General features: G+C 36.5%; 1 protein-coding gene across 1 annotated transcript in view; it reads right to left on the bottom strand.

The window, feature by feature from the left end:
* The window catches only part of LOC127232324 (transmembrane protease serine 11C), a 62,149-nt gene that overhangs the window by 32,022 nt on the left and 4,769 nt on the right, over positions 1-25,358 (bottom strand). The window contains exons 2-4 of the mRNA XM_051198384.1: positions 22,753-22,868; positions 13,645-13,763; positions 610-677 (exon numbers count right to left, since the gene is read on the bottom strand). Coding sequence (XP_051054341.1) covers positions 610-677; positions 13,645-13,763; positions 22,753-22,868 — 303 coding nt within the window. The remainder of the gene's footprint in view (positions 1-609; positions 678-13,644; positions 13,764-22,752; positions 22,869-25,358) is intronic.

Below are 25,358 nucleotides of genomic sequence, written 5' to 3'. Positions count from 1 at the left end.
CACCAGGCTGTGTCCCAGTACTTCTATCCTATGAGTCAATGTCCCTCTCAATGGCCCTCTCTTACTCATATTAAAAAATTTTAAGTATACTCTCAATTTCATACTTACTTTTTGATTTTGTACACTCAAATAAAAATAGAGCATTTAACCCCATAATTAATTGGAATTCATGGCTGCAGTTTAGAATTTATATTCTTTCTTATTTTAGGTTTATTTATTTTGTTTTATGTATATGAGTGTTTTTTTCTTGCATGTGTGTATATAAACTATTTGCATGCCGTACCCATGAAGGTCAGAAGAGGCTTTTGGATCCCCTGGAACTGGAGTTGTAAATGGGTAGTGAGCCACCATGTGAGTGCTGGGAACTGAACCTTGATCCTCTCCAAGAGCAACAAGTAGTCTTAACTACTGCAGCCATTTCTTCGCCCTGTAATCATTTTCTAAAAGAGTATGGTCAAATTTTTCCTTTATATATAAGGAGCATGGAGAGTTTTACTACACTAAATTCAATTTTATTTCAAATCTAAAGCTGAACACTAGAGAAACACATTTTGTTGGAAAGCAATATAGAAGGAAAGGTCAAACTGTTGCTCATGCTACTATGCATACCTTACTTGAACAGTGTGAGATTTGACGTACTGTTTTCTCAGTTTTGATTCATGAAATGTTTCATTCATCTATTAGAAAGAAAAAGGGTTAATGATATGATTTTAGCTTTTAAAAGAAGTTTCTATCACTTTGAAAAACTTGAAATACATCTAAAATCAGAATCATATAACAAAATATCATCCAGCTTAACCTCACATGCCCATATAGGTTTAATTTTACTTATGAATCACTGAAATTAAATTATTTCTAATTTTCATAAAGTATATAATGTTCATGTCTTCCAAAAGTCATGAAGAGCAGCATGACAAGTTATAATATTAATTTTGAAGTGGTGAACTCAATGGACTAGTGAATATTATGATATTGTTTTCCTCCCAAGTGCAAATTTTAATGAATATATAAGTAAAAGTTGGTAGTAATATGCATAGAGATGTTTTTAAATTGTGGTGTGTGTGCACGTGCACTGTGGCAGACCTGGAATGTGTATATGGCAATATACTTTCTTTCCTTTTTCAAATGTATGTTGTTGATAGGCTTAAATGCAGATAGTAGGGCATGGCTATTATTGAAGAGGAAAGCAGGTAGGATACTTTAGCTGGGTGGAGGGGAGGAAGGGTAATATGGAAAGAGAAGGAAGAAAGCAAATGACACTACCAATGTTTGAAAAATCCACAGAGAAACATTATTTTATAAGCTTATTTAAACTATTTAAACTGATATTCACATGGAGTGATAATGTATGCCCCCTACCACAAGAGCCCTAGACTGTCTAACAAAATTCCTAGTTCCAGGCATGTAGAACCTTCTTTTCAGTTGTTAGCCAGAGGCTTCCAAGAGACTCTAAATAATGTAGGCTTTTGCCATTGCAGTTGGTTTTCTCCCAGAAATTGAAGGTAAAACCCTATTGCTGCAGACACCAGTCACTTTGGATGTAGGACTTGGAAGAATCAAATTAGACTGACCTGGAAGCTTCTCGAAGATTAACTCCTATAATATGTGAAGGTATTTGTTATACAAGCTGCCAAGGGAGAGAAGCAATCAATAGTCCTACCTTGCTTTATAGCCTAGGAAGCACTAGGCTAGTCTGCCAGAAAATCCCCAATGGTACAATGTGTAGTAGTTATATCTCAGGAATGGGGATAGCCAACAGTTGTCTAGCTGGATTTATAGCATGCTTGGTGTGAGGTAAATCATGCCTGCTACTGTGAATGTAGCCAATTACTAATGGCTGGATAGATCATAGACTCTAGAGGAGAAACTATTATTCCCATTTTCTTAAATTAATATACTTTCTAACTGTATTCTAAATATTTATCATATATCAACATGTAAATGTTTCTCTTAACCCTTGTCAACAAAGCTTTTTACAGGAGATTGAGACAACTACAGAGATCTCACTGGTCAATATGTAGAGAATAAGTGATAGTGTGTGTGGGGTGCCCTAACCCCAGTCATTACATCTACACTATGAACCCTATACTAATTCTTTGGAAAAAATCATAGAAGAAGGTGAGGAAAAAAAATTAAAGAGCCAGAGGACCAGGATGCCCGTCCTGCAAGATAGTGACTTTTAGACTTAACAGGGAAGCTGGATTTGTGAAATCTCAACAGTATGATTTTATAAGAGAAGACCTGCAAAATTGACCACACAAGTCAACAGGAAAACATGGGTTGGAGAAAATGTTATAAGACCCCATCTTTAGTTGAAAACTTCCTGCCAATCCATGGCTTCTGAGAGACAGAGAATCAGTTTTCTCTACAAATAAGAGACCAGATAGGTTATCTAATCCCAAGTGGTCAGTCCTAATCTCATGAACACATGAGGAACAGTAAGTCGATAATATTTATTGATTTTGTGCATGTGCAACAAAATTAAAGAGGAGGTCTTGAATCTGAAAGGGTATGGGGGCCACAGAAAGTTGGGAGGAGTAGAGGGGGCAAAAATTATATAAATACAGTATTCATGTATGGAATTCTTAAAAATTAAAAGAATACAAAGCTATACACAGATGTCTCAAGAGAAATTTTATATGAGAATCTCTTTCTCAGTCTCTTCTCTGTTTTCCATTGTAATGAATGACTTCCTACAAGAGGACCTTCAGCATCACTACACAAAATTTGTACCTGCTATAGCTTGCATGTTGGCAAATATAGTCCTCAAAAACATCATTGTGTTAGAATTGACAACAGGTTGAATTTTTAATTTTTTCCTGCCGCCAAGTAATTGTAACATGTACATTTATTCAGTAAATATACTATCCTATGAAGTAAAACTGTAAACAAAATAGTCTTACTTTTTAAGTGACTTAGTGGATGAGAGATATTATTATCTATACCTAGAAATAAATATATAAGTATGGTGGTTTGAGATATGATTGATATGAAGAATGTGAAATAATGAGGTTGAGCAATTCAGGCCTCAGATAAGGTCTCTTTGAAGGAGTGATTTGTGAATGAGACCCCGAAGATGAAAAGTCAAAAGTAAAGGGAAGAAGATGATAGTGTTCCGGGTGAAGGGAATGATAATTGTCAAGGTCCAAGATAAGAACAGACTGGTGTTTTTGATTCAGGTGACAAAGGAAATAAGTTGTATTTGCACAAATGCATAGAAATGAGATTTCAGATGACATTAGAGACTGAAGTAGTTTGGATGTTATAGTTAAGTTCAACAAATGCAGAGATCATAGAAATAGTAAACAATCATACATTCTCTTCTTAATTCCAATATATCAGCCTCTCCTGGGAGAAGAGGCAATTGAATTTTATGAGAATCAAAGAATAGTGAGATGATAAAAAACTTCCTTCTGCTTGGATGAGTCAGGAATCCTGAGAACTTTCCCCAAAGAAGGAACCATGTCAGCAACCAACCTCACCCCTGGAAAGGCTCAGGTTATCTGTGGACACCCAGGAATGAAGTTGGCTCTGTCTTTTCTGGATCTTTCTGTAGCTCCATAAAAACCAATCAGGATTCGAGTCCAGACTAGTTATATGGCAAGCTCCAAGTCAACCAAGGCTACATAGTGAGACCATGTCTCAAAACAAAGAAAGAAAGAAAAGAAAACAAAACAAAAACCCAAGCAAACTAACAAACAAATAATCCAATAAGGAACTGCAAGATAAGGAAGATGCTTCCTTCTCTCCGTGTAGGATGCAGAAACAACAAAAGCCCCCCCCCCCCTTAGCCAGGTCTTTTAATGGCAGGCTGCATTTTGAGTTACAAAGAAATGATCAATTATTTTATTATTGATCCCAAAAGGTAATCTTAATAAAAATATTAAAAGAATCACAAATCTAATGTTTTTTATTTTTTAATTTTTAAAAAAATTACCTTTTATTTTAACTAAAAAAAATCTTATTTTACATACCAATCCCAGTTTTCTTTCCTCCCATTCTCCCCACCAATCCCCATCCCACCCCCTCATCTACTCCTCAGCGAGGGTGATGGCTCCCAAGGGTGATTATCAAAGTCTGTCTCATTACTTGGGGCAGGACCTAGGCACACCTCCATTCAGTATCTAGGTTGAGAGAGTATCCCTCCATAGAGAGCGGACTCCCAAAGTCCATTTGCACTAGGGATAAATTCTGGTTCCACTGCCAGAGGCCCTATAGACAGCCCAAGTCCCCCAACTGACACCCACATTCAGGGGACCTGGTTTGGTCTTTCACTGCTTCCCCAGCTGTCAGACTGGGGTTCATGAATTCCTACTTGCTCACTCAGGTCTGCTGTTTCTGTGGGTTTCCCCAGCATGGTATTGACCCCTTTGCTCATCATTCCTCCCTCTTTACAATTGGATATTCAAATATATATATAATTTTTCTTAATTTACATATTGATCCCAGTTCCCTCTCCCTCCTTCCCATGCCCCCCCACCACCTTCCCATCCCATTACCCCCTCTCCATTCCACAGGAAGGGTGATGCCTTCCAGAAGGATCATCAAAATCTGTCAAGTCATTTGGAGTAGGATCTAGGCCCTCCCTCCTGCCTCTAGGCTAAGGGAGTATCCCTCCATGGAAACATGCTCCCAAAGCATATTCCCTTAGACTGCCGAGGTCTTGTAAGTAAGACCCATGTTCACAGTGTCTGAGTTAATTCAATGCTGGTTTCCCAGCTATCAGTCGGGGGGCTCATTACCTCCCCCTTGTTCAGGTCAGCTGTCTCTGTGGGTTTCTGTAGCCTGGTCTTGTCCCCACTTTCTTATCACTCCTCCTTGTCTGCATCTGGAATCCAATTCGGCTCAGCGTTTAGCTGTGGGTGTCTGCTTCTGTTTCCATCAGCTTCTAGATGAGGGCTCTATGATGGCATAGAAGTTATCAATCTCACCATCAGGGAGCGGCATTTAAGGTAGCCTTTCCACTGTTGCTCAGATTGTTAGTTGGGGTCATCCTTGTAGGTCTCTGGACATTTCTCTAGAGTTAGTTTTCTCTTCAAACCTATAATGGTTTCCTCTATTATGGTATCTCTTAGTTTTTGCTCTTGTCTATTTATCCCCCAATTCATTCTTCCTGGTCCCACACATTCTCCTCTCCTCCCCTTCTCTTTCTACTAATTCTCTCTCCACTTGCTGCCCCCCCCACTCCCAATATGCTCAGGAGATCTTGTTCCTATCCTCTTCCATAGCAGCATTTTTTTTTTTTTTTGTAATAGCCAGAAGCTGGAAGCAACCTAAATGCCCCTCAACTGAAGAATGGATAAAGAAAATATGGTAAATGGAGTGATACTCAGTAGAAAAAAAAAGCCAAACAAAATAAAACAACTAAACAAACAAACAAAACAAACAACACACAAAAAGCAACCAAAAAACTCCAATGATATTTTGAAATTCGCAGGCAAATGGCTGGAACTAGAAGAAACCATCCTGAGTGAGGTAATCCTGACACAGGAAAACAAAACAAAAACATGGTGTGTACTCACTCATAAGTGCACATTAGACATTGAGCAAAGGTTAACTAGCCTACAATCCACAACCGCAGAGAAGCTAGGAAACAAGGAGGCCCTAATTGAGACATATATGGACCCCTGAGAAGGGAAAGGAACAAGATCTCCTGAGTAAATAGGGAGCATGGACAGGAGTGGGGGGTTGGGGAGTGGGGTGGGGAGAGAGGAGGAGAACAGGAAGGTCAAGTTGGGGGAAGAACAGAAAAGGAGAGCAAGGAAAGAGATACCTTAATAGAGGGAGCCATTATTGGCTTAATGAGAAATCTGGCACTAGTAAAATGTCTAGGGATCCACAAGGATGAGCCTCAACTAACAATCTAAGCAGTAGTGGAGAGGCTACCTTAAATGCCCTTCCCCTATAATGAGAAGGATGATTACCTTAAATGCCATCCTAGAGTCTTCATCCAGTAGCTGATGGAAGCAGAAGGAGACATTCACAGCTAAGCACTGAGCTGAACTCCCAGAATCCAACAAAAAGCTTATTTCTGGGACTTTTTCTGTGTAGAAAAATGCCTTTACCCCAAATTAAGCTGACAGGTTTAGAGCATCTGTCTTTCTATCTAATGTGGTTGCCTTGGATAAGAAGACAATGGCCAACAAAGAAAACCAAGAATGCAAGCAAAGGAGCCCAGCAGGCTGAGAACATAAACAGCTTCTGGAGAAAAGATCACAACTTGAACAACAGTTGCAAAAAACATAAAACAAACAAACAAAAATCCTCACACTTAAGAGTATTCAGATATGGGGGATTAAAAAGATAGTACTGAAAACAAAAATTTCAAGGTTGTAATTTCAAGGTCAGCTGGGAGTGGTAGCAGTTGGGAGGCAAAGGTAGTGAAACTCTTCGAGTTTGACGCTAGTCTGAGTTCACAAAGCTAGTTACTGGCCTAGCCAAGGAGACATAGTGAGACCTTGTCTCAAAAAATACTGAGTAGGTTAATTGAAAAATGCTAATTTTTGTTTTTGAAATATGAATTTATGATTTGAAATGCTAAATGGAGTAAACAATATCTCAGACATTCTTGTACTACATTTACAGAGAGGTATTATGCAAAAGCATTTTTGATGGAGGTGGAAGAAGGGTTCTCAACTGAACTACTGGGGTAAATATAAATTGATTTAAATTTTTGGATAGTTACATGGCAGTAATCCTTAAAAATATAATATTATTAATTTTATAAACCTTGGTCTAGAAACTTTCCAAATGTAAAAAGAATATAAAGATGAATGTGTATTTTTTTTTTTACAATTTATATTAGTCAAAGCCTGGATCCCTCAAGTATCCACAAATATAGAAACAATTGAAAACATAATGTTGTGTGTATTGGTTGGAAAGAAAATAGCCCCCAAAGGGTGTGGCACTATTAAGAGGTGTGGCTTTGCTGTAGTAGGTGTGTGTGGTCTTGTTGGAGAAAATGTATCCCTGTGTAGGTAGGCATTGAGGTATCATGTATGCTCAAGCCACACCCTGTGTCTAAGTTCAGTTTCTGTTGCCTTTGGACCAAGATGTAGAATTCTTCAGCATCATGTCTGCCTGACCACCTCCATACACATAGCATCCATGCTCCCCGCCATGATGATAATGGACTAAACCTCTGAAACTGTAAGTTGGCACTTCAATTAAATATTATCCTTTATAAGAGTTGCTGTGGTCATGGTGTCTCTTCACAGCAATAGAAACCCTAAGACACTGTATCTATAATAAAGAATATTTTGCGATTGTTGAAAATAATACTTGACCTTTTCATTAACTTTGAGGAAACTCTGTGAGGATTACTGAAAAAAAAAAAATAAACAGTTTAATGATACTTAATGTAGTGACCCCATTTTGATGAAATATCAGAAAACAATGTTTGTCTTTACATGTTTTCCTTTTCTAAAAGTGTGAGCATAGACAGGAGTAGAACAGGAAAGATACAGAATGTCACAGTAAATACGGAATTTGAAGATGTGAAGAAAAACGGAAATTGTAAAAGATATGAGAGAAAAAGAGAAAGGGGTCTGTGTTTAAAATATTTACTTCATGGAAATATTAGTTTTCTTCAATGGACTCTCACTGGGTATGCAAACAATATTTTAAGGGAGTTTTTCTCCCAGTAGCAGCAGGCCAACACACAACAAATGATGTTACTTTTTGAGGGTTTTATACTTTTGTCTTCTAATGCTTTTTCTGCACATTTTTATTTTAAATGTTACAGGTCTTTTGCATGTATATTATGGTTTCAATTGTGTATTTTCATGGGACTTTTCTTTCTGTATGTATCTTTTGTTTTCCCTTTGGTTTTCTATGTTCATTGTTTGGTCCTATTTTCCCTCTTTTTTCTGTGTATTTTTGTTACTTGTTTCTTTTCTAGTAAGAGAGAGAGAAAGAAAGGATGTAGATTTAGGTGGATGAGGAGCTAGAAAGGTTCCAGGAGGAGTGGAGGTGAGGAAACCATGATCAAAATGAATTGTATGAAAAAAATCTATTTTCAATAAAATTTTTATTTTGTGTGATTTTATTTTATTCCTCTTTTCATTTCAGATTTAAAAAAATACTTAAAAAATTGTGCAATGTGTATGTCTCTGTGTTTGTGTCTTTGTAGACCAGAAGATGGTGTCAGATCCCTGGATCTGACTGAAATGAGTGCTCATCCTCTGAGCAGCAAGTGTTCTTAACCATTGATCCATTTCTCTAGATGCTCACATAAGATCTGTGATTTTGTCTTTTATTCTTTACTCCTTTATATAAGTATGTATAAAATTGGAAGTCTTTACAGAATTGTGACTACATTGTGACTACACTTTCTTTTTGAACAGATCACTTTAACTACTGTGTGAATGAATTTTGAGGCTATCAGGATAAGAGCAAAGACAGCATTTTAGAGGCAATAGTAGGAGTTTTGGAAAAAGATGGTGGTATCTAAGTAGAGAAGAGGATAGATTTAGGTTATATTTTTGGAAGTGGATTTGATGTGATGCTCGGATTTTTTGATTTTGAGTATTCCATTGTTAGGATTTTTGATTGAGCAACTTATTTTTTAAATTTATAATAATAATAATAATAATAATTATTATTATTTTGCTATTTACTGAGATGGATGAGACTAAGGAAAGTCTATATTTTGAGTTTGAAGCTCATAAAGACAACTTTTAAATCATGGGCTAGTATGATATTTCATAGGAAATATAGCCAGAGAATGGCAAAGATAGAGGTGATGAGGAAACATGGGAAAGGTGAGCTTGACCCTGAAGAGCAGTGGTTGAGTCACACTTACATCTGCAGATGAAAATGAAGCAGCAAATCCAAAGGCAAAACAGCTCATAAACACGAATAAGATATGAGTAACGATGTGTTATAGAAGCCAGAAAAGGAAGGATTGCTGAAATGAAGGAAAGAAATTGTAAGAGGAAAGATCGAGCTGGCAGCAGCAAGGACTTTGGTGCTCTTCATTTAGGAGTTTAAAGGGGGTGTTGAGAGATTCCTGTTGAATGAAACAGAAGTGATACAGGGACCTATTCAACAAAATTTTGCTAAATGAAACATGCAAATAATCTAGAGAAGAACATAGGTTCGGAAGGTTTTAAAGATAATATGGTATATGATCTAGTTCATGAAATATCTGAAGACTACAAAATATTATTCTGCATTCTACAAGAGCAATGACATTGCCTAATCCTTTTTCCTAGTGGAAAGTGTATCCTAGAGAAAAGACAAACCCATATAACTTATAGTTTCAGAATAACTTCAGTGTTAATTCATCTGTGCTCCAGAAATAATTCTGTGGATTCTGTACATTTATTTTTCCACTCTAAACAATTCATCTTTCTTTTCCTTTTGTAACATTTTCATTTCAACTTTTTATTTTTTTTATTTTACAATGTTATTTTAATATGGTCAGTACTGTCTGGTATCAGTACTTAAGAAGATATTTGGGACAATAGGATCTAGGGAATGTACTAAGAGCTATAAAAGCAGATAAAATTAGATGATTTCTGAAGGTATTCTAATACAGAGAAACCTTGTTGGTGGGATGATTAGGACTAACAGTCTAGAATTGATAACAATAGTTTAATAGAAATCTATTAGTTTGGGTTGTTTATCTTAAGAAAGCTGTTTTTAATGTATTAGACTGTAATATTGCTTCAAGTAATATGTCTATTAAGTTGTTGGATATTTGAGGTATCCAGCAATATCACAAATAGTAAAAATTTTCATACATTCTTTCTATAGGTGCATATTATAGCCTTCTCCTTTTTCCTATTAAATTAATATGATGTCAAACAGTATGTTTGGTTTTGTTTTATTTATTTTACAACATCTTATTTTCTTTGAAATAATGAAGTACATTAGTTATTTAACTATTCATATAATATTCATCTACTTAGATAAGGGTCCACATAACTCAGAATGGCCTCAAACTTGCTATGTAGCTGAGGCTGACTATGATTCTATTGCTTCTACCTGTAAATTCTGTTAAGTGTGACAAATGGATTGTGATAATGGAAAGATCTCGAAAAAAAATCCTGAGGATAGGCTTCTAAATGAAAAAGTCTTACCACTATAACACTGACATCACATTTATTTGTGAGAAATAGATTATTACAATATTTGTTAAGTCAGGCACGGTGACTCAAGACTGTAATCTTATTAGTATGGGAGGCTGTAACAGGAGGATTTCTATGATTCAAGGCAGGCCTAGGCTACAGGATGAGAGCTTGTCTCAAAAATATCCAAACCAAGTCAAATAAAGAACACCAAAGAAAAAAAAATCCAAGACTTAAATGTGTCAATCAAGAGTTTTTTTTCTTTTTTTCTTTTTCTTTCTTTCTTTTTTTTTTGTACAGTAGGAATTTGTCCAAGCCTAAATATATGGTTATATAAAGAAACTATGTAAAAGTACAATAGTCTATCCTTTGAAAAAAATCTGAGTAAAGTGAAAGCTCTAAAATTTGGCAGATTTTCAATGGTCCCTTCTGAAAGGTCTCACTGTGGAGTGGGTGGGGAATGGGATGGGAGGGAGGGAGTGGGGGTCATGGGATGATGGGAGGGAGAGGGAACTGGGATCCATAAGAAAAAATAAAAAAAAATTAACAAATAGCTAATCTCTATTTTATAAAAAGCAATTTTTATTGAAGATTTTAATTTGAAATTATATATATGTATGAATGAGTGTGTGTGTGTGTCTGTGTGTCTCTGTGAATATGTGTCTGTGTGGGTATCTGCATGTGAATGCAGGGGCTCAGGAGGCTGGAGGCATCACATTCCCTGGAGCTGGAGTTACAGATGGGTCATGAGTTACCTGATGTGCCTCTAGGGAACTGAACTTGGGTTCTCTTCAAGAGCTGTATGTTCTCTTAATTACTGAGCCACCTCTCTAGGTAGACTCTCTATAAGCCCAATGCAATGTGATGAAAATCATATTGCATTGTATTAAGCACAATGGATTATTTGCTTGGTCATATTCACAATTTTGTAGTATTGTGGTGGCCTTTAAATAAAGGGAAAAAAAATCAACTGACTCTTAGTGTCTCAATTTCTTTCTTTCTTTTTTAAATTTTTGCTGGGCATTGGAGGCACTTTCCTTTAATCCCAGCACTTGGAAGGCAGAAGCAGGTAGATCTCTGTGAGTTCAAGGCCAGCCTGGTCTGCAGAATGTCTCAGTTTCCTTATATGACATAGGGACATTCTGGGATTAAATATTGTTACATAAGTACTTGTCCTGAAAATTAATAAAGATAACTATATTAATAAGGTCTTGTATCATTTGTAATTGATCTTAGAACTGCTTTTCATTCAGTTGGATTTCATACCTGCTGCAGAGCTTAAAATAGTGCAGGAAGGTATAGAGATTTCTGAGCTGCCCATTAGAAAACCATATAAAATATGAACTGTAAGAATGTTATCTATCCAGACCTTTCCCCAGTAGTTTATGGTGAAGCAGGATTTCTTTTGATCCAAAGGAAAAAAAATCTTTTTAAGGTGAGTCATCAAAATAATTGATACAGTGGCAATCAAAATTAGATAGTTACAGGAATTATTGTACTGTGAGGTTTGTCTAATGATTTGTAATTCCATTAGGTACATGTTATTATCACAGTGTTGTGCTTATGAATGTTATATATGGTAATATCTATAATGATGAAACATTATGATATTCAGTGAAAACAGAAAGAAAGCAAATGTAAAAATAAGGCATTGCACAGCATATATTTGGTATATATATTGGAAACTAGGAATGGAGTTGTTAAACACACCTGAAGGAAGATGTCATGATCACTTTTTAACAGGCAAGGATGATGTAATATTAGTTATACCAATTGTTCTAGGGCAGTGGATCTCAACCTTGGGGGACAAATGTCCTTTTCACAGGAGTCACATATTAGATAACCTGCATATCAGATATTTACACTACGATTCATAACAGTAGCAAAATTGGTTATGAAGTAGCAATGAAAATAATTTTATGGTTGGGGGGTCACTACAATATGAGGAACTGTGTTAAAGGGTTACACTATTAGGAAGTTTGAGAACAACTATGCTAGAGTAAGCAGGGGCTAATTCATTTGAATGTATTGGTCTGAAGTTAGAGCTTGTTTTAGGATAATTTTCTTAGAAACCCAATATTGGCATGAATGCCATGGGAGTAACCATGATTCAAGGCCTCTTTACAAGATGAAACCTAACACCTAGCATTAATGTTGGGCCAAAAACCTATGACTAGACAGATCATAAATCCTAGAAGAAAACCTACTACTACTATTATGCTGCTAAATGAATATATTAAATGGATTCTTAATGACTTGTCATTATACCCATAGATTAAGGCTATCTTTTAAAAAAACTGACAAAATGATGGAACTTTGGCTTATATCATATTTCACCTTTTGTGATGTCTGCAACACCTTATTATGTTAGCATTTGTGATCTAATGTCCACATACAGAAGTTGAATTGACGGAGAATTTAGGAACTAATGTCATACAATCTGTAAAGCACTAACTTGAAATTGAATAAGGCCGCTGAGTCCATTTCTTTCTCTCTTTTTGTATTTTATTCTTTTTATTAGTAGTATTCACTGTATAAAATGATTGGCTTTATTATGATATTTTCTTATAGGCATATTATATATTTTGCATGCTTTTCCCGGTACCTCAATCATGTTCTTGTTCCCTTTCTACCTGTCCATTGGGTTCCTTCCTCTTCCAATATGTCCCATTGTACTTTGATGTCCTACATAAATGTTCCTAAAGTCTAGGTTTTACATATCAAAGAAAAGAAGCAGTAATTGTTCCCCTGAGTCTGGCATATTTCACTGCAGGCTTTTCCTTACCATTGAACTATATTGCTTTGTTTCATTTCTTTCCTAAAGCTAACAGCTGAGTTTTCTGCCTCCATTCTCTGATTCTTCCCATGGTGGCAAAACACTCCAGGACTTTCAGAGTATCTGACTATTTAAAAACTTGTGTAGAGTGGGGTGCCTTGGAAGGCCTACAAGCTTTTGTCAGATGAACAAGGTCTGTCTGCAATGTTCTATCAGGAGATTTATGCAGAAATGGCAGATGAATGACGTCACCACTCCTTCTGATACTGTCAGTCTGGTTAATTTAGTTACTTTAGTTAATTCCAGTAGTGTCTATGATAACAGAAGGCTCTGACCCAACAGAGTGAGACTCTTGGTTGAATCTTTATCCTGGTGAACATGAATAGAAAGCAAGAGATTTACAACGTTCCCTCAACAGTGAGGATGTACAAAGTGGTCTTTATTTTGGTCACGTTGACTTTTAGATTGGCCAGGCTTCTTCCTCAAGGGACTGGTTAATTTTTGAACCAGAGACATCATGGTTTAAGTTATGCATCTTAGAGATCAAGCATATGTTACTCATATAATTGATCAATTAATTAGGAATATTAACTCCCTTTCATGTGCCCTTTTCTTTAGGGTTTCTTGAAATGTGTTCTTTTGCATATTTCCATGTTCAAGTTTTCAGAGGACTTTCTGAAAGGGCTGATTCATCTAATTTAGAACAAGGTATTAGTTAGAAATTGTTTTGAACTTAGATGGTGACTGCTAGGGTCTTAACACTTTTAGGAATGCATAGAAAATCATTCAACTTACCAAAGACACTATCTTTTTATTTAGGCCCATATATTCCTCAGAATATGGCTTTGAAAATTTGCTGTTGTAGTCAATGTTGTTAACCTTAAAGCTGACATGGTAGTAGAAAGGTGGCTTTCCTGAGGAGACAAAAGGAAAATAATTTTTCCATTGTGCACAACCCCTTTCATTCTGAAAAGTCATGCACTCATAAAATGTCAGGTTATGTGACATCTAAAACTCTTAATGCTCAGTGTTTGTGAAAATTGCTTGGGTGGAGGAATGCTAAATTACAACCTTTCACCAAAAATGTATTCAAGATTTTTTTTTAATGTAAACTTTTAATATGACAGTTTTCAAGTTTGAGCAACATGTTATGAAACAAAATTACATTAAAATATAGTAATTATCTTGTTCTTTGTGTTTGCCATACATTACATTTCTGAAAATCAGTCAAATCATAGGATTTCTTACTCACAGAATACCTAAGAAATTAAAAAAGAATAGGGGAGAAAATAAAATAAGTCATGACTTGAAAGTGCTGCACATTTAGTAAACTGAATAAAGCAACGAAGTGTGTGATTTTAGATAGGCAAAAGGATGAAGAGGTTGACCAGAACCACTCAAATTCCTCTAATAGAAAAACAAATTCTCTCTTCTTAAATTTTGAGGTCACTTTGCATCCAGTCTATGTAATAAGAGGAAGAGCATAGAGGGAGGGAAAGCAAGGAGATATAGAAATAGCAGAAACAAAAATAAAACCATGAAGAAGTACACTGTGCAATGTTTTGAGAAAAATTCTTCATGTCAGTGTTTGCAACTAATTATTTGAAGTAGTCTGCCATGCCATTCACAAATAATCAAAGAAGCCAAAAGTAAAATAAGATAGTACTTTGTACAGGTGGGGAGTGTGTGCGTATGTGTGTGTTTGACTGTGTGTGGGTATATGTAGAGGCCATAGGTTGATGTTGGATCTACCTGTTTCTGTTCCCCAGCACTGGGGCTATAAGTGTTCATTTTTAGGAATAGCTTTGTATGTGGGTGCTGTGATCCTGATTTAAGCCCTCAAGCTTACACAGCAAGCTCACCAAGCTATCTCCATAGTCCACCATTTTAATTTAGATTAAATTAATAAATATGACAATTATATCTCTATCTATCTCTATCTATCTATCTATCTATCTATCTATCTATCTATCTATCTACTTTTGGAGGACAATTTGGTAATATCACCAATACCTTGACATATGGTCTCAGATTTCATCCTGATTCCTCCTTTCATTTATATTCTCAGTATAATGAGTTCCACATAAATCTACACATAAAAATTGACTATTTCAAACAATACTTAAAAAATTAGGTATAACCTAAGAGCAAGAAATTAACCAAGCTGCTCATGTGTAAATTAGTGTTGTTTCAAATAGAATCTTATATCACCACTAAACTCGTGTGTTAGAAAAATATTTGATTAATAAAGTACACATGAAAAGAAATGAAAAAAAAAAGATAAAAAAGAGGTGGGCTAATATGTTATATTGTTCTAACTAGAAAGTGCAATTATTGATAGTTTCTATTTTAAAAGACCTTTTAGATTTATTTTACTTTATTTGTATGAGTGTTCTGCCTGCATGTATGCCTATGCACCACATTCATGCTTGTTGCCCATGGAGGTCAGAAGATAGCATTGAGTCCTCTGGAACTGGAATTATGATTGTTTATTAACCTCCATGTGGGTGCTTGGAATATAGCCTACGTCCTCTGCAAGAATGAGTGCTCATAAACACTGAAGCATTTCCTACACCAGTGTCTATTTTTTAAATGTTTTCTATACTTCTATTTCTATCAACAAATATTTTTACATTAATTAGAAAAATAATTTGAAGAAAACTTTACTACATTGTGTGTGTGTGTGTGTGTGTGTGTGTGTGTGTGTGTGTGTGTGAGTGTGTGCCATGAAACACATGTGGAGGTCAGAGGGCAACTTGTGGGAGTCATGCCTCTTTGCCTTGTGAGTCTTGGTAACTGGACCCATGTATTCAGGCTAGGCAGCTGATACCCAGGATGTAATTGCAGGTCCAGAAAAATAATGTTAAAGGAAAAAATGTCTTTGTAATTACTTATCTCATCTACTGATTTTTTAGTATTTTCTCCATTACAGTAAAATTTTTGACATACGTTTTTAAATATTGTTGTACTATTTCCTTGTCACTAGCTTTGTTTGGAATAATTCCAATGAAATAGATTTTTCTCATTACCACATAACTAATCTTTAGAAATGTAAAAGTTTTGTTATCAGATTGTGAATCTAGACACTATGGAGAACAGCCTTTTGTAGCTCTTTATCCTTTTAGGTCACTGGGTACTGACTCAAAAAGAATAGAAGTAAATTGAATGTTTTCATTTGTGCTTATAGGAATTAACAGATGTTATAATAAAGGGCTAGTTCCAGTCTCTTAAATATAATACAGACCAGGAACAGAAAAAAAAATGGGGCATAAGATCTGTTTTAGGTGTTATTTTCACTCATAACAGAGTCATTAGAACAAGTATGATTAGTAAAGATTCAAGCATAATTATCTTCTTTAATTTTAAAAATTATTTGAGGCTGGGTAGTGGTGGTGCACGCCTTTAATCCCAGCACTTCTCATACTGAGAGAAGGCACTCTGGTTTTGATGATCTCCCTGTGGATTGGCTGGATTTTGTACATAAAGACTATAACTAGTCCAGAAGCCTTGACCATTGAGATGATGCTGTCAAAGCAGGGCACATATGTTAGAGCAACATGACTAAGGGGCCTGCTTTCCTAGCACCTTGAAATGATATACTGAATTGATCACCACCTCTGAACTTTCAAATATCTTATTCTAATATTTGTTTTCTTTGAGGCCACCTGTTCTCAAACTTGGCTGCCCACCAGAAATATACAGAGAACTTTGGATAGTACAGGTTCTACTACAGATATAACATCCCAAGGGTGTTATTTATATCTGTAGTAGAATACAGATGTTTTCTCGTGTTCATAAAACTACAGAAAAATAACTTAATTTACTCTTAATTGACATAATAATTGTAAATATTTGTAGGCTACCATGTTTTATTATAGCTTTTAAAAATGATTGCAATTTCAAACTACCTTATAAATAAACTGCCATGGAAATTTCTTTGTGCAGTGGACAACAGTTAATTTAGAAACTTACAGTTTATCAAATTATAGAGAGTGTCTTTGTAATACTCACACACAAATGATATGTCTATAATCATATCTTATACCACTGATGCAAGGACCATTATGGAATAGAGGATAGAAAGACCATGTAAGAGCCAGAGGTTGGAGAGAATTGAGATGAAACAGTGATTTCTGTCTATGCCAGGGCCATGACACTCATGAACTCATAACAGCTGTGGGAGCTGGAATAAAGTCCACAGTCAGCATGACTCATGAACCCCCATCAACACTTAAGGCTTCTGGAGGAGTGAGAATCAATTTTCTTTAAGGATGTGTCTTCCGACAGATCATCTATACTCCAGTGGATGGCCCCGTACCTATGAGTATATGGGCAGCACAAATTGGAAGTAGTGGGCTTAAAAAAATTAAGCCTCTAGGTGGTGGTGCCACATATCTTTAATCCCTGCACTCATGAGGCAGAGGCAGGCAGATCTCTGTGAGTTCAAGGCCAGCCTGGTCTACAGAACAAGTTCCAGGGCAGGCTCGAAAGATACCCCATCATGAAAAGCAAAAGCAAAAACAAACAAACAAATAAACAAAAATATTAAGTCATGAAATTAAAAGGGATTTGGGGATGGGTAGCTGATCTGGGAGAAGTTAGGTAGAGGCATGGAGGTGAACATGGGTCAAAATATATTGTATGTTTGTGTATGAAATTCTAAAAAAGTAGTAAAATGTTATATTGAACAAACAAAATGTATTATATTATCAATATCTGTGGTCACCCTACAATGTAATGGAACATCTTAACTTATTACTCCTATAGAAGTGGCGGGGAGCAGTGAATGGAGAGAGAAGTAGGAGAAAGCGAGGGGGAGGAAAGGAAAACACGTGCGACTAGGAAGATTGAGTCTGGTTAGGAATAGAAGACAGGAGAGAGAGAGAGAGAGAGAGAGAGAGAGAGAGAGAGAGAGAGAGAGAGAGAGAGAGAGAGAGAGAGTATAAAAGAAGGAGCCAATATTGGTTTGAAGAGAAAATTGAACCCAAAGAAAGGTCTACAGAACTACAAGGCTGCTGCCAACTAACAATTTGAGCATCTGTGGAAAGGCTACCATAAATGCCCTTCCCGGATATTGAGATCAACAACTAACTTATCCATGGAGCCCTCATCTAATACCTCTTGGAAACAGGAGCAAACACCCATACATAAACACTGAGTTGAACTAGAACCCAGATGCAGATGGAGGGGACAAGACAAGGCTGCAGAAACACATAGAGACAGCTGACCTGAACAAGGAGGAGCTAATGGGTCCCCCAGATTGATAGCTGGGAAGCCAGCATGGGACTGACTCAGGCCCCACTGATTATGGGTCTCAGCCAGAAGGACCAGAAAGACTGAGCAGTCCTCAGACAGTGGAGCCAGGATGTATCCCTGGTGCACAAAAGGACCTTGTGAACACACCCCCCATGGAGGGATAACTGCTTTAACCTAGAGACAGGAGAGAAGCCCTAGTCCCTACTTCACATGATCTGTCAGATCTACATGATGCCAACTGGACATATGGAATTGGGGTGGGGGGATGGGAGGGGAGTGTGGTTAGGGTGCATATGAGAGGGCAGAGAGGGTAAAAGTGAGTGAGTAAGGGAGGGAGGGAGGGAGGGGGAACTGGGATCGACATATAATTTTTATTTTTATTATAAATAAAAAAACAGAGTAAGAACAGAGTATTAAAAAAAAAAAGAACTATAACTTAGGACCAGTAGGCTAACATTTGATAATATTTTCTGTCCTTTCATATTCCTTCATCCCTTCCTTCCTTCCTTCCTTCTTTCAGAGGCAATGAGAATTGAACTTAAAGCTTCATGCAGCCTACACAAGTATTTTAACAACTGAGCTGTATCCCCAGCACATTTAGTAGTACTGTGCTTACGTGTTTGTGCTAAAATTCATTGCTCTGCAGCAGGAATTTTCAGTGAGGTCTTGCAGGGCCAGATCTGGCCTGGGTTTTGAATACTCTATGAATATAAGTAGTTTCTGCATTTAGAAAGTTTGAAAAACTCAAAAATAATAATGACATTTGGTGAAATGTGAAAAATTATGTGAAGTTCAAATTTTAGAGCCCAAATACTCACTTCATAACTTTACTGTGGTAAGTACCTAGGTTAGTACATTATTTTAGTTCAAAAGTAGTCACTCAGTGAATGAATGTTGTGGACACTTTCATGTACATTTACCCTTTTTCTTTTTCTTTTTAGAGTAATAATTGCCCTACTTAAAAAGTTGACTAAATATTAGGAATGGAGAGATGGCTTAATAGATGAGAATATTCAGGATTAGTGACCATTATCCAGATGGTGATTCCAAGTCACGAGGATCTGATGCCCTCTTCTGACCTCAGCAGGCACTGTACATATGTGGTGCACATATACACACACAGCCAAAACACTCGTACACATAAAATTTAAAAATAGTAATAAAAATAAAAAGAAGGTAAACTAACTAGAAAGCACATGATTATCATTTAGGGTAACAAGAAGCAGAAAAAGGAAGTTATCAATGAGGGAAAGCTGTTCTGTGCTTTGGTTTTCTTAGTTGTTTTATAGCTAATGACTGTCTTCAGTGAAATAATAGTTGTGAAAATATGGTCCATTATTTCTGGGTTTGGAGTGAACTACCAAACAGTTAAATACTACAGATTCACTCAAAAGGAAATGTGTGTGTGTACCTGTATATGCTTCTGACCTTTGTGATTTCTGGCATTGCTGGAGTAGTCTTGACTACTTTTGACTGACAAATTCTTCTACAGTATTTTTGTGTTTATTCCTTCTTCAGTATTTAGGCTTGAGATTACCTTGCTACTTCTTTAACCAGAGATCTAAATGCTCTGTGGGTGGCCTCTTGGATAGGACCTCAAATGATGAAGATTCTTGGCTGGAAAATCTCTACTTGTTCCCTAGGGAACAGATATTTATCCCCTTGTCCCTGGCTTTTCATAGGGATTGATTTCCTCTTCTTTACACTGCTGAAACATCATGAATCTATTCTCTTCATTTTAAGGTTTATTTATTTATATTTATTTGTGTGTCTGTGTCATTGTCATCTGTAAGTAGGTGCCTTCAGAAGACAGAAGAGATAGTCAGAACCCTTGGAGCTGGAGTTACAGGAGTCTGTGTGTTGCTTCATAGATGGATGTGCTCAGAACTGAACCAGGGTCCTCTGGAAGTTCAGCAAGTTCTCTTGACCACTGAGCCATCTCCCCATCCTATCAACCCATTACTTACATTTTGGATAGTCTACTTGAGATGCAGACTGAAGTCTGTTATGTTCCTTAATCTATAAAGATCTATTCTGGATAACATTGTTCTGCCTTATGAAATCCCTTTCTCAGCTTGATGTGAAGGGGAAACATCAATTCACCACATATTAAGCTGATAAGAAATAAAAGCTCATCTATTTCCAAACATAATCTCTTTAAATACTCTTTTCTTACCTTCTGTTTCTGGCACCTACTCTTGATGAATGACTGGCTTTAGAGTATCTTTTTTGTAATGATTTTTAAAGGCGGGGTTTCTCTGTGTAACAATCCTGGGACTCACTTTGTAGACCAGGCTGGCCTGGAACTTACTGAGATCCACCTACCTTTGCTTCCCGAGTGTTGGGATTAAAGGCAAGAGCCACCACTGCTTGGCTAGAGTCTATCTTTTAAGTGAGTAGGTAAGTCATAGGTGTTTGTTTGTTTGTTTTTGTTTTGGCATATATTATGGCTATAAGTTGTGATTGTAGCAGTTATAACAGCTATCATTATAACCTGTATAATGGGTGTACATGGAAGATACAGTGGAAATTGTTCAAACTCCTACTTCTGGGGGGGGGGACGATGCCTAATTAGTTCACTCTGCACAATTCTCTTTATTTCAGTCTGTGTCAGTGTTGTTTTCCGGTGTAAACTCCTCCTATTCCTTCCCCCCACTTACCCTCTGCACTCCTAACTCCTCCTGTTTTTCCTGTTTGGAAAGGCGTAGGTTGCCCACCGGTGTCAACAAAACATGGCATATCAAGTTAGATAGGACTAAGCTCCTCCCCTCGTATTAAGAGGGGTAGGTATGAGGAGTAGGTTCCCAAAAGCCTGCCAAAGCATCAGGGACAGTTCCTGTTCCCACTGTGAGGAGTTTACAAGTAGACCAAGCTATACAAGTGTCACACAAATGTAGAGGGCCTAAGTTGGTCCCATGAGGGCTTCTTAGCTATCAATCAGTGTCTGTGAGCTCCTATGAGCCCAGGTTAGTTGTCTGTGGGTTTCCTTTCGGTGACCTTAACTATTCTCATATATTGTCTACATTACTTTTTCCAAAATTTTATTTTTTTAATTAAGTTTTTTCACTTATTCACATTATTTACATATGGCCACAGTTTCTCCTCCCTTCTCTCCTTCAATTCCCCTTCACATCTACCCCTTCCCCATCCACTCCTCCTCTACCTCCATTCAGAAAAGGGCAAGCCTTCATGAGTTTGAACAAAGCATGACACATCTAATTGAAGTAGAATTAAATTCCTCCCCCTGCATCAATGCTGGGTGAAGCAATCCAGCGTGGGGAACAGGTTCCCAAAAGCTAGCTAAGCTTTAGGGACAGGTCTTTATTGCTGATATTACTTATAAAAATTTCCTCATGTACAAATATAGATACTATTTTTTTCTACTCATATGTGGAAGCTATAAAAATTGATTATACAAAATCAGAGAAAAAAACAGTGGACACTAGGAAGTGTTGAGAAAAGAACAAAGAGATGTTGGAAGACAAGTACTAAGTACAATAAGATGGAAGAGATAAATTCTAGTGTCCTATGGTCCTTAAGATGAATGTATTTTATGATCATATGTTTTACAAAGAACTAGAAGAAAATAAATTGATGAATATAAACACAAAGAAATTACATAATCTAAGCAGATAGACATGGTAATTGCCTTGATTATTAAACAGTATGTACATGTATCAAATTACACACTGTACCTCAATTTGCACAATAAAATATTTTTAATGATAAAAAGAATGTCTTCATGCTTAAAAATGATCAGAAGACACAGAAAATTTGACACAATGCTATACTTGAAAAAACTCAGTGATCTCATAATTTTTCCCATTTTATGCATAAAATATTGAAAATTTGTAGACATGTTTCCTTCACTGTTCAATATTAGAGAAGAATCTATACTTAAGGAAGAATTTTGTGGGTAGGAAATATTGTATAGAGGAAACACAGGCTTTGGAGTAGAAAATCCTATTTCTATAGTAAGATATGTCAAGTTTTTAGCTTTTTTTTCTCTTTTCCTCCTTTTTTGCAGTTTCAATTATCTGGTAATAATTTTATACTATTTAATAATTACTAATACAGTGACATATTAAGATAACTAGTTTAGAGTTGATTATATAGAAATAGATATATGGATTTGTATAGATACATCTTCTTGTCCAATGGGAATGTTTTAATATTTATTTGTTAGCTCATTGATTGTCTCTTTATAGAGTTACTGAGTTCAACAAATAGGGATTGTGTCTATTTTCTTCATTAATGTAATATCACACCCCAAATAGTTACAGAAACAAAACCAAAGGATACCACATCTCTATTTTTAAAATGCACTAGAGTAAAAGTCACTTGAGGACAAAATCTGAGGACAAACTTTTGGGGTGAATATTCACTATCTTAATTGTAATGATAGTGCTGTGACTCATAAGTCAAAATTCAAAATGTAAAGTTACATGTTTAATATTTTATATATTTGTTGTTACTCAATAAAGCCTTAAATGTTAATGTAGTCAGTGTTAATGGCCACAAGGGTAAAAATGCATAACAAGCAAACACAAAGTTATGTTTCCTATCTGCCCTCAAATTTCTTAGTTTTTCTTAGTGTGGTGTTGACAAACCCATGTGACTGAAAAGATAAACATAATGAGTACTTACCACAGGCGACAAAATAGGCAATCAGTCCAATTATTATTGCAGCAACTACCGTCATTAAGATGACTAGGGTAATCTTTCCACACCTTGTGAGTTTTATTTTTGTTTTGGACTCTGTTCTGAGTAAAAGGACAGGAAGGTATCAGTAAGGTCTTGATTTAGGATCTTGGAAATACATATGAATTTAGTTTTAAGTATAAAAGTGTGTTCTTTTACATTAACTATATATTCAGTAGACTGATAGTTTGAAAACAGTGTAGAGTTAGTGGATATCTTATTAGGGATGCTTAATTTTAAGTACCTATAGTCAATAATGATAGTATGAAATCCATATTCTTTTATTTCTTCAAAGACTATTTGTAATTGATTTTCTCTGCCAGTCACCTCTGTCACAAATAAATAAGTGTAATCTATAACTTTCTACAAAATATCAAATGCTATAGAAAAATTAGGACTGGGAAGATCAGATATTTTTTTTTTTTGTGTTAGTCACAGCTGTGGTAAACTGCTATTAAGTAGACCCAAGCAGGTAAATTGTGAGCATAATTAACACAGGTAAGGGAGGTATGCATACTGACATACTGACAACTGGAAAACTTCAGACAAAGACAACACTCAAGGAAGACCCAGGATTTAGGACAAGCTTTGGCATAGTAGGTAGTGTGGTTGGAGTGTGGATGAGGGGAGTATAGTGGGAAAACATTAAGGTTCAGATTTTCTGAGTCTCATGATAATGATTTTTGTTTTACTCAGGAAAATGGTAGCTCTGAGCAACTTTAAGTGGTGGATTGTGATGACTTGGATGCTGGAAAGAAGAAACTGTAGAGAGAAAGTAGAAAAAGAGACAGGACAGAAAATAGATGGTGTTGGCTAAGACTGGGGGAATAAAGGTGGAACAAAGAGACTGAATTTTGTATATATTTTATTTTAAATTTAATGCTAATAGAGATATTCTGATGGAAAGATGAGTTGTAAGAAAGGAATTGAGGATGAGTTCTAGGTATTTACCTGGAACGCATAAAAGATGGTGTTGTCATCATGTAAGATGAAAAGGTTTTACACACAACAGTATTGTTGTTAGGTGTGTTCAGTAGCTATTCACAAGGCAATGTAGGTCAGATATACAAGTATGAAATTTGGTAAAGGAGTGTGAGTTGGTTATGTTAATTTGCCATCCTTGAAACCATAGATTAGATAGAGTCTGGCAGTGGATGCCAATACCAAGGGAGTTAGGCAAAGAAGATCAAGATAGAAGATAGGATCATCTGTGATCTGTGTAGTTTTTTTTTTTTTTTTTTTAAAGAATGTTAGAGAGAAAGAAGACCTGGAAGAGGATAGATGCCAAACATAACAATCAGTGAGGAGTGGCAAACTGGATCCTTGAGGCCAGTGGAGGTGAATCAAGGACAAGGGTCAAGCTAAGCTGTGCTGGAAGGTAGCTCAGGTAGACCAGGAAATGAGTTATGAGTCACAGATGAGCATCATAAAGGTGATTTTTATAGAAAGCTTCAAGAATAACACAGTTTAGAAGACAATGGATCTAGTGGAAAGAGAGACTTGACCACTGGTTTTTACTTCAGAGAGTTTGTTGAAAAGACGAGCAAAGAAAAGGCCCTATACAAGGGGAAGAAGTAGCATAATAACTTAAAAAATTCTTGAATACTAATAAAAAAGAGACTAGTTGGACAGATGGCCACATTCTTATTTCATAAACTTAAGAACTACTTATGTTTTATAATAACATTTCATGTTTTTAGGTAGCTGTTCCAAGCAGTTCACCTAGGTAATTCTTATTTCACCTAAAAAATAAGAATATCTTTTTGACTGGACCTTGGTGGCACATGCCTTTAATCCCAGTATTCAGGAGGCAGAGATAGGTGAATCTCTGTGAGTTCGAGAAACCCTGTCTCGAAAAACCAATAAAATAACAACAGCAACAACTCACCCGGGTATCTTTCTGTGACCACTGATAGATGCATCTAGAGAAACTATCATTGATTTCTTTTTTTATTTTAAATTGTAATATTATTTTTTTATTTTACATGTCGATCTCAGTTCCTTCTCTCTCCCTCCCTCTTTCCCTCCCTCCCACTCTTTCTCCCCCCTCACATACACCCTGACCACCCTCCCCTCCCATCCCCCATCTCCATTCCACATGTAGGGCTATGCCATCCAGGTGCGGTCATCTAACAGTCAAGGCATTTGAAGTAGGGAATAGGACTTCTGTCTCTAGGTTAAGGGAGTGTCCCTCCATGGGGGAATGTGTCCACAAGGTCCTTTTGTGCACCAGGAATACATCCTGGTTCCACTGTCTGAGGTCCCTTAGACTGCTCAGGCCTTCTAGCTGAGGCCCATATTCAGGTATACTGAGTCAGTCCCATGCTAGATTCCCAGCTATCAGTCTGGGGGCCCGTTAGCTCCTCCTTGTTCAGGTCAGCTGTCTCTATGTCTTTCTGCAATCTGGTCTTGTCCTCTCTCTCTGCATCTGGATTCTAGTTCGACTCAGTGTTTAGGTGTGGGCGTTTGCTTCTGTTTCCAACAGGTACTAGATGAGGGCACCATGATGGTGGATATGTTAGCTGTTGATCTCACTATCAGGGAAGGGCATT

Source organism: Phodopus roborovskii, unplaced genomic scaffold, assembly GCF_943737965.1.
Source record: "Phodopus roborovskii unplaced genomic scaffold, PHOROB, whole genome shotgun sequence".
Taxonomy (NCBI): Eukaryota; Metazoa; Chordata; class Mammalia; order Rodentia; family Cricetidae; genus Phodopus; species Phodopus roborovskii.
The sequence above is the reverse complement of the archived record's forward strand: the minus strand, read 5'-3'. Positions and strand labels throughout refer to the sequence as shown.